The sequence below is a fragment of the Nestor notabilis genome, unplaced genomic scaffold (assembly GCF_000696875.1).
Source record: "Nestor notabilis isolate BGI_N333 unplaced genomic scaffold, ASM69687v1 scaffold32225, whole genome shotgun sequence".
Taxonomy (NCBI): Eukaryota; Metazoa; Chordata; class Aves; order Psittaciformes; family Psittacidae; genus Nestor; species Nestor notabilis.
Window position 1 is genome coordinate 19,246 of NW_009930300.1, and position 9,719 is coordinate 28,964.

Genomic DNA, 9,719 nt, shown 5'->3' on the forward strand with positions numbered 1-9,719 from the left:
GTTTCCCCTTGCCTAAGTAACTTTCACCTCCTTCAACTGCTAGTTTTGTTACATATTCAACTCAACATCTGTAAAATGGTATAGAGAAACTACCATGCTCTCAGGAGTTTCAAAGTATTATGAGAAAAGAGGCTGCATAGGATAATTACAAGAATCAGTTATCAGTCCCACAGGTCAGATTCAGATATGAATCAAAATGAAAAATTATGCAGACAAACAAATACTACTAGGAACTGTGTTATTAGGGAAGACTAACATCCTAGGTACAGGCTTGGAAACAACCAATAATAATCATAGAACTAGACAGCACCCAGTCATTTCCCTTGGTCATAGAGGACAAATTAATACAGTTGCCAGTGAAACAACAGGATGTAAATTATTGTAGATTTGGTTTTGGTAACCAAGAAAAACAGTAGAGAAAAGCCAATTATAAAAATACTGGGATGTATGATTAAGTTCAGCGAAAGGATGAGCAAGCATTTGTATGACTAAGACTTAGGACTTTTAAAAAGACAGTCTCGTAAGAAAGCTAGTCAAGGGAGTAAAACATAAGCATGGAGGCCTGACTGCAAAGAATTAAAATTAGTAAAAAGAAAAGTACTAAAAGAAGTACTTTTTAAAGTGAAAGATGTGAAAGTGATTAGACATTAGATCCCACAAAGATAAAAGCCTTGCAGAGGAAGACTCCAGAATGGTGGCTAGAATAGTAGTCTTAAAAAAAAAGACAAATAAATGGAAACCATTTTTCTTGACAACTTAGTCAAGAAAGAAAGTTTCATCATAGAGACCAAGAACTGAAAGTATAAGCTGCTAGAATTCAGGCTTGTAAAGGATATTAAGCAAAGCACAATGAGGTAAGACAATGTAAAATGAAGATCTGGACTTTCTTCAGTGAAGGCAGGGTAGAGACTGAAGATAACTCTAGTGAAGCCTAAAACAATACCTTGCCTTCAGTCAGCTGAAGTCCTATGTTCTTAACACTGTCTATATTGTTTTCAGAACAAAATTGTTATTTACCTGTGAGAACTTGAACACTCTTCCTGAAATTTCCAATTTCAAGCAAGAGCTGCTTACACATTTCACTACAGCAAAAGGAAGGCATTTAATGAGACGGCTGAGCAAAAACCATGCTAAGCATCAGATACAGCATAATATTAGTTCAACAGGAATACAACTGGTAATCAATTTGTCTTTCAACACTATGAAGTAGCTGTAAATCCACAATTTGCAGAGCATGTTGGGGGGAGGATACATTAACTTCAATGACTTTAGTCATAGTTCTTTATCACTAAAAGAGAAACGACATTCTTTCATGCCTGACTTTACAGGCACTTGTAACTTTACAAGAAAAAAATAAGTCTTTGTTTCAGTATTATTTCTATCTATCCTATGCTCAAAGATGATACTACATTAAGGTTTAATAAAGCTTAGATGGCTTTGTATACTATTCAAGTGCTTTATGACATAACAGAACACAAATTTTGCCCTTGCATCAATGAACATGGGCAGTCCAGTTGTGGGGAGCAGCTTCATTTTACAGTATCTTCTGTTATTTGGAAAATAACAGTTACTCTTGCTGAAGGTTTGCTCCGTTTTCTTTACCATTTAACTATTCTCTTTTTCCTGAAAACAACACAGAAACATAATAGCGAAAGTTACATTACTAAGAAGTTATTTCTCTAACAACTTTCAATATAAAAGTCAGGAAAAAATTGAATGGTGTTACTTCATGTTTAAGCTGTAGCCGAGTCTCACACCACACATGCAAGTACACAAGTACAGCCTAGCATGAGATTCATAAAATGTGAACATTCAAGTATGTTTCTGCTATAGTCACACATGCAGTTTAAAAGAGCAGTTAACATAGTTTTCTCAATTGGTACAAACTAAGGAAGAACGCATTTTCACTGGCAGTTACAATTGTGAAATATTGCCTACAAATGGCAAAGTGGTGAAAAATCACCTTACTTTGGCAAAAGGGAGACAAATTGTGACTGCAGTGCTATCACATAGAGACTGCTATTTCAACACACTACAGATGGTTTAATTTTGCCATTCTCTCATGAATGGAGAATCATTGCCATGAGTGTGTCAGAGCTCCTGACTGATACTGGCAAAGGGTGGAAAGCTCCTGTCACCACAGCTCACACGGTATTAACTGGCATCCTGAAACTTACACCCATCCACCCTGCCAATAGCCCTGCCAGTTCCTGAAGGACAGACTGCTTTGCATGGACTATTTGCCTACTACACAAGAGGTACCCACATTTCTACTGGAAAATTAACGATGCTACATGTTTCTGAATAGGTGGATAGACCACTTGCTTAGAAAAGTTATGCTTATTGCCAGATAAGATTAAAGATACCATGGATTAAGTTTTATTCTTTCTAATGTAAGGATTAAATATAGGCTGCATTACTTAAAAACGCTGTTATGGGAACTGTAAACCAGCACATGCATTGTTAATATCTAACTCAGGCTTTGAATCTTATGCTAGGAAAACTTGTCAGATTTCTGTCTCAAGGTCTTGATTTACTTATATATTAGCAAATCAAATTTATCTCAGGCTATTTGATTGCTTTATAGAATTAAACAGACAAACACTACCCACACTGTAACCATGGGATCCAATTCTCAGTCTTCTACCTCTATGGTGTTTTGTGAATACCAGAAAACACAATCTGTGGTCTCAGCCATCCACACCTCTTCTTGCTCTCAAGAACATATAAATGAAGCCACCAGACCACTCATCTCTTCCATGTCATAAATAAAGCTAACGGAACCCCCCGTGTGGCGTATTCATGTTTGAAAACCCTGATACATACTGTGCAAGTAGACAGTTTGTTAACATGAACCTAATATTCAGGGGAACACAAAACAGTGCATACCCCACTGCTATACAGTGGGGTTCTTAGCCTATTTTTTGTCATAATACTCTGCTTCCTTGAACAAAGTCCTTTTTCCATTAATTCACAACCTAATTCAGCTGATTTTACTAGCTTTATCATTTTAAATGATGTCCCTCAAAAATAAATTAATGGTTATGCAGACATCTATGTAACATCAAAAATATCAGTCTGTATTCTGTGTTTCACAGCTGCCATAGCTGACACAGGTACACAATGGACAACTGATGATGACTAGAACTGCAGAGCTGTGTCTCATGAGCACATAGGACAACTCTGGCACACATCAGCGGCTGGATCTCAGCCTGCCCAACTCAGCATAGTCTGTTCTCACTCACAACGCTAAAGACTACCCTGTGACTTTATCTATAAATTTTACAAAACATCAATCTGTGTGCAAAGAACAAAGCACATGATCAAAAAATCCTTTGGGTGATTTCACTCAGATGACTTTAACTATTCCAAAGAAAATTTCTACTGAGCAATCACACACAGGCAAATAAAACATACAGATCTGTTTTTTAATGGGAGAGCCACATTCCTGTATGCACCACGGTTTGTGACCATGCATAACTGCATAACTAGATCACACACATTATACGCAATCATAGATTTATGTTGAGTATTACATATTAAATAACCATTTTGAGATTATGTATATAGTCAGCATATAACACTGCAGGAACTATATATGCAAATCAAGCACATAATTGCAGTAACAATTATAGATCTGGGCCTTGTCCTTTTAAAGGTTGGACCTAAACGTAGATCAAGCTTGAGCACTCTTTGTTAGTTCAGCTGAGATAACATTATGTAAATTTACTTGGAACAGTGACAGATTCCCCTTTTAGACGCACGTCCTCATCTTCCGTTGGTTTCGGCAGGAGCTTTTAGCAGAACTGGGAACAGGGATTTATCCTATATAAAGCAGGAGGACAATCTTTTTGATCCTTGCTACGATGGACCAAATACTGACATGGTATCAGCTAGCACAATTTCAACTGTGTGAACTGAGCTTGCCTTTACTTGAAAGCTGTTATACAGAGATTGTCATGTGGCTTTTTAGCTACCTCGACCTGTTTTTTTTTTTCTATGACAATTCCAAAGGAAAGTTCTGTCAGCTGTTCCGACTGCTAGAAATTCTCCCATCACTGTGCAGGAGCAGTTTTAATGTTCTCAGGGAGGAGGGTAAATATCAATTAACTTTAGCTACCCACAGCAGCTACAATGATGAGGATCCGCTAAAAATAGAAAAAGAAAACATAAAAACAGGGCATATTGATATTTTGTGGTCTACTGGGACTGGAAAATATGATACTCCAACTATGGTAGTGAACACTTTTTTTACATTAAGACAAGATACAGTTCCAGGTTGAGCTTCCCTAACCAGTTTATCAGATACAAAGCAGTACACCTCAGAGATCCCTAACCTCTCATAAAGACAGACACCAGTAGAACGCCACTCCATAACTTTTTCTAGCTTAACAGGTTTTGTCCTTTTCAACAAAAGAAAGGAATCAAGCCAGAAGATCTGATACACTTTGAAAACACTTTCTGATCAGGCACATTGGTTATAAAAGTCCTTATAAATACCAAAATTGGTGAAGAAGCTCAGAGTGAAGCAGAACTCTGGTTTTGCATATTAGACACAGAACTTCATCAACAGTGCTGCTTTCTTTCTAGTTATCTCTACTACATATAAAACACCCCTAAAGACCTAACAGGAACGAATCTAATCTACTGCTTTAAGAGACTGAAATCTGGTGTGATAGCAGTTGGTGTGGAAGATGAAAAAGAGCAAGAGGAGCTTGGAACGAGGATTTCACAAGGAAGCTTGAGAGTGAAAAGTGGATTGAAATGGTCTTTAGGGCTCCAGCTTCCTCATCTATTTTTACTCATTTTCAATACTTATTCTTGGCTATATGTCTTGTATCTTCCAGGAAAAATCAGGGTTCACTGGTTTCTTTGAATCTTTTCTCCTTGCTACTTCCTTACTAAGGGGAAAATAAAAAAACAAATAATACAAAAAAATAAAAATCAGTGCAATTTACAAGGGGTTTTTTATTATTCACAGGGAACTGATTGTCATGAATTAATGTCCTAAGCCACCTTCCCACATTTCTAATACACTTCTGTAAACTCTGGTTTTCACACAAACATCAGAATTTGTTAATGTAAACCATAAGTCATAGAGGCAGACTGGACTTGGCATATGCAAAAAATGTGAAGTTCAATTTAGCAAGTATTTACCAGGAAGCTTTGCCCTCAGGCATTTTTAAACAGGTTCACCTTATATTCTTTCTCTGTGGGAAAACCACCTAGGAAAGTATTTTCTGTACAAGTGCTCCACACCTGAAGAGGTATATTGCTGTGAGCATGCTCAGGAGATGTATGGGCCTTAATGCATCATAGCTACAAAGAATAAATCATTAATATCACCGTAAGTTCCTTTAAACAGATTTGTCCATTTTTTGTGGGAGGTGAACTATTTTGACCATTTTCCTTGAAGCAATTCTGCTCAGTGTTGTGATATAGATAGAATTTTGTTAGAATACTTAAGTATCTCCAGTGATGATCCTAAAGGAAAGTGCACCAGAAGTCCATCAGTCATTTTGCCTCATAGAGAGTGCGAATGCTGGACTAGAGCCTTCTCTGGGATATGACAAAGCACGTTCAGATAACACACCTATAGAAAAGAAAGCACTGAACAGACAGTTACAAATCAGATTTACATCAAATGTGGCCAGCTCTCACACTGGAGTTCTGTAAGACACAGACGTGCTGCTTATTTTCTCCTTGACCTATCTCCACAGCCCTCAGTGCAGCATCTTGTATTACGCTCATGCCATGAACACCCCACTGTACCTCCCCACAGCCTCAGTGGAATATACAGTCTTCTCATCAGCCTTGCAATTACAGACCTTCCTGGATTTTGTTTAATGGCGATGCTAAAAAAATTCTTTGACTCTTCTTTTTCCTCCTTCCCTCCATTTTCCACTCCCTTCTCCCCACGAAGGGCAGCCAAACATTGATGCCAGAGGAAAACAAGCAACTCTCCTGCCAGGCTTGGTGGAAACAGAAAGAACTCCTTGAGGCACATAAAAACCAGAAGGAAGAGACACAGATGTGAGGTCAATGAGGAGAACGAATCTTTCACTGGCATTTTTTGAGGTTGATGAGAAGCTGGAATTTCCATGCTTGCAAGACTATATATATATATATACACACTATAGGTGCCCAAACTGAATTATCTTATGCACCTGGCAAGGTTAGCACCTGTGTAAGTACTATCCAAAAATACTCAAATCTGAAAACAGGAGACTTTTTTTTTCTGTTCTTAGTCAAACCAAACTAGAGGCTAAATAGTTAAGAGAGGAGAAAAAAAAACCAAAAAACCATGAAGAAAAAAATTGAAAAACAGATTATTTTATTCTGTGATAATTTAACATTTTAAAAACTGATTTTCCCCTCTCCCCCCCCCACCCCCTTCTGGTTTGAAATGAGAAGTTCAACCAAAACTTATTGCTTTTTCTCCTGCAAAATTTCAGGCTATTTTTTTTTTCTGATTAAGTTGTACTCATGGTGCAGGAGCTTCCCATGAATTTATAATTTTACTGAAATTTTTCTATTCAGTTCTAATCATCTGCATCCTCCCCTTACAGCAACATGATACAGCTTGTCTTCATGTAGCTTTTGGTGGCAGAGATTGTATTTTGGGTTCCTAGGGAGTTGTGTAACACTTAAATTGAGTCCCTAAGCCCATCAGTGTTTCTGAACACAGGTACAATAACGAAATCTGTATGAAGTATTGCAAATAAAAACTAAAAAAAAAAAAAAAAAAAAAAGGATGGTAGAGTTTCTAAGGGGCAACCCAGAAGAAGAAAAGTTCTCTCTAAAAACCTGCAGGAGAAAAACAGGAAGAGAAACAAACAAACAAAAGAGGTTTGTATCCACAACCACTGAGGCATTATTTAGAAAACACATAAACTTCCATCTTGGGCACACAATTCTGGAGACCCCGTGGCTCTCAGGTTGTTGGCCTAGTTGAAAAGGAATCAGTGAGAAATAGGACAGATATTTTATACATCAGAGATTTAACCCTCTATAATAGTCTGTAAATGAGGAACACAACTGTAATTCATTGTGTGAGGCACGCAAGCCAACAGGCGCTGTGCATATGGTGAAATTCTCTAATTCTCCCATTGAATGTTCACAAAGAGCTTTCACAGTACTTTCAGTACTTTCAATACATTTTCAGCAGAGGAAAAATTAAAATTGGATGTTTTTTTGTACAGTCCTAAATAAATACATTGAGGAAGTACTCAATCCATTTGCCAAATCACACAATACACAGCATGGCATGAGTGGGTTCCTTCAGCAAAGGAAGGAGAGGAAATGTTTAAACTGACTTTTATACTTTATTAGTGCGTGGTATAATACATGAATCCTTCTCAGCACTGAAACTTTATTTTAAAATCACATTTTAACTCAGCCAGATTTAGAGCTACTCTTTTTCAGGAGTCTAAAACTGTTCCTTCCTCTCTTGGTATAGTTCACTTAAATAATTTCTGCCTATATTTCTCCAGGTTGTGGTATATCTCTTCTGAGTACTCCACAGTGTTAGCAAAAGGTTAATGCCTCTTTTGCCTCTCTCAGGTCACGTATGATGATATTAATCAAACAACTGGTACCCAACACTGCAGAACCCCCTTTTTCTTAAAAAAAAAAACCCAAAAACAAACTAGACACAATGCTGTTAACAGTCACTGCCCACTGAGAACAATCTGACATTCCCAAGCCAAGCTTTTCTTACTACATGCAGTCTACTGAGGTTTAATTTTTTGATGGGGTTTGCTGAGGGTGGAGGAGAGGGGATAGGGGAAGAGAACTGGCAATGGGGAACGTGGGTACCTCAAGGTATTCAAAAGAACTGCAAAACCATTAAAAAAAGAACTGGGCAAGAGTTAACTAAGCCATTAATTGCCTGATGGAGAAGCTGAAATACATAGAAGAGTCAGGGCACTGATGTACTAAACCAGATACAGCTCAAAACTAGATAACAGGACCTACATCTGTTATCAATCTAATAGCTGGCTTTGAACAAGTGACATTTGAAAAAGGTAAATCAAAAACTCTACTTCCTGTACTTTTAACAATTTAGACACCACTCAAAATTAGTACAAATAAAAAACAGGGAATAAGATCAATACTGCAGTATGCTTAAGGAAAGAGTAATATTTCTGCTTATTGCACTTACATTATTCAGCATTTGTAATTAAAACTGATCTTTGCTACAGCAATCAAAATTGTTTTCCATCTGCTACAAGGTTATCAGAATACACACTGTCCCTTCTTCCAATTTTCCCCATACACAGTAGGTGCAAAAGCAATTCCATTTCATTAACAAAGAAAAAAATTTAAAGGCTTATGTATTAAAAACTCTAAATCAAGAACAAAAGAGACAATAAATATCATTAAAGCATTTGCAATTGAAGCAGTAAAGAAACAGGAAATAATTTGAAGTATCTAAGGATTTCATGAAGTAGCAGCAACTTTAAACTAATAACAAAGAGAGAAACACCAAATGCCATTACCTTGAATTCTTTTTCAATGTTGGCCAACTTGGCAAGTTCATTGCTGAGTTCTAGAGCAGTGAGTACAGGATCTTCACTGGAGAGGGACAGATAAGCTGGACTGGCCAGTCCTTTGTATGCATTTATTCTTGACCTAGAGTGACTAAAAGAATCATGCTTTTGCTTCTCTGTACAGTCATTACATTTGCAGAAATAATCATGAGGTCTTTCTATCCTTGCTCCTTTCATCAACAGCATGTGCACAACTTCGTATTTTTGGCAGTGAGCAGCTAAAATTATGGGAGTGATATCTGGAGAAAAGCGGGTACCGTCTTCATCATAGGAATAAAAATCATCATCCTGGAGCTCCTGTTCACAAGGGCTCAGAGTCAGTCGCTTATTTACTGAAAACCCAGGATGATTCAAAATTGCTTCCACTATCCTAATGTAACCCTTGCTGATTGCAAGCAGCAGGGCATCTCCAATCCGTGCCAAGTTCTCTTTTTTTAACAGAAGCTCTGTCACTTCCAAATGTTCATTCCCTACAGCAAGCTGCAAGGCATTTTGACCCATGTAGTCAACACAGTTGACGTTCAGTGTTTTTGACTCCTCCAGCATTTTGCGCACCACAGGTATGTTCCCATACTCTGCCGCATCTAGAAAGCGCTCCTCCTCAGCTGTAAGACTGGTGCCTCTGTTGTTGAACATGAACGCTGGGCCTCTGATGGCCTGTCGCCTTCCCTTTTCCCTCATCATAGTCATGCGCCTCAGAGATGGACTTTCTTCAATGTACCTAATGAGAAAACAAAAAGGTAGCAGAATTCAGTATGTTGGTTATTTGTAGCTTCCACTTCTCCTGTGGCTATAACAATAATGACTTATTTTGTCCCATGTCATTGACTCATCTGTTGACAAGAAGTATTTTTTACTGTGATCTTTCTGCCTTCATGCTTGCTTATCTGCAATCTAAAGGCACTTACAGGTTCGATGCCATAGGCCATTTCTGTTCTGTTAGCATGGACAAGATCTTACGTTTTTTTTCTTTTTTCCTCACTTTATGCAAGATATCACTTCAGAAGTCCCTCCCAACTCACTTCAGCATACATACAAAAAACCACATCTACTGTACTGCTTGCAGTAGTAATTAGTACTGTCCACCACAAGCATTCAAGCTGCAGGTTTAAGGAAGACAATATTTATGCTTACCATATCGTAGATCATATAAATGATAGGTTAAAA

General features: G+C 37.7%; 1 protein-coding gene across 1 annotated transcript in view; it reads right to left on the reverse strand.

Moving 5' to 3' along the window:
• The window catches only part of TRPC3 (transient receptor potential cation channel, subfamily C, member 3), a 28,169-nt gene extending 18,902 nt beyond the window's left edge, over window positions 1-9,267 (reverse strand). Inside the window, exon 1 of the mRNA XM_010015339.1 lies at window positions 8,502-9,267. Coding sequence (XP_010013641.1) covers window positions 8,502-9,242 — 741 coding nt within the window. The 5' untranslated portion in view covers window positions 9,243-9,267. The remainder of the gene's footprint in view (window positions 1-8,501) is intronic.
• Window positions 9,268-9,719: the final 452 nt, after the last annotated feature.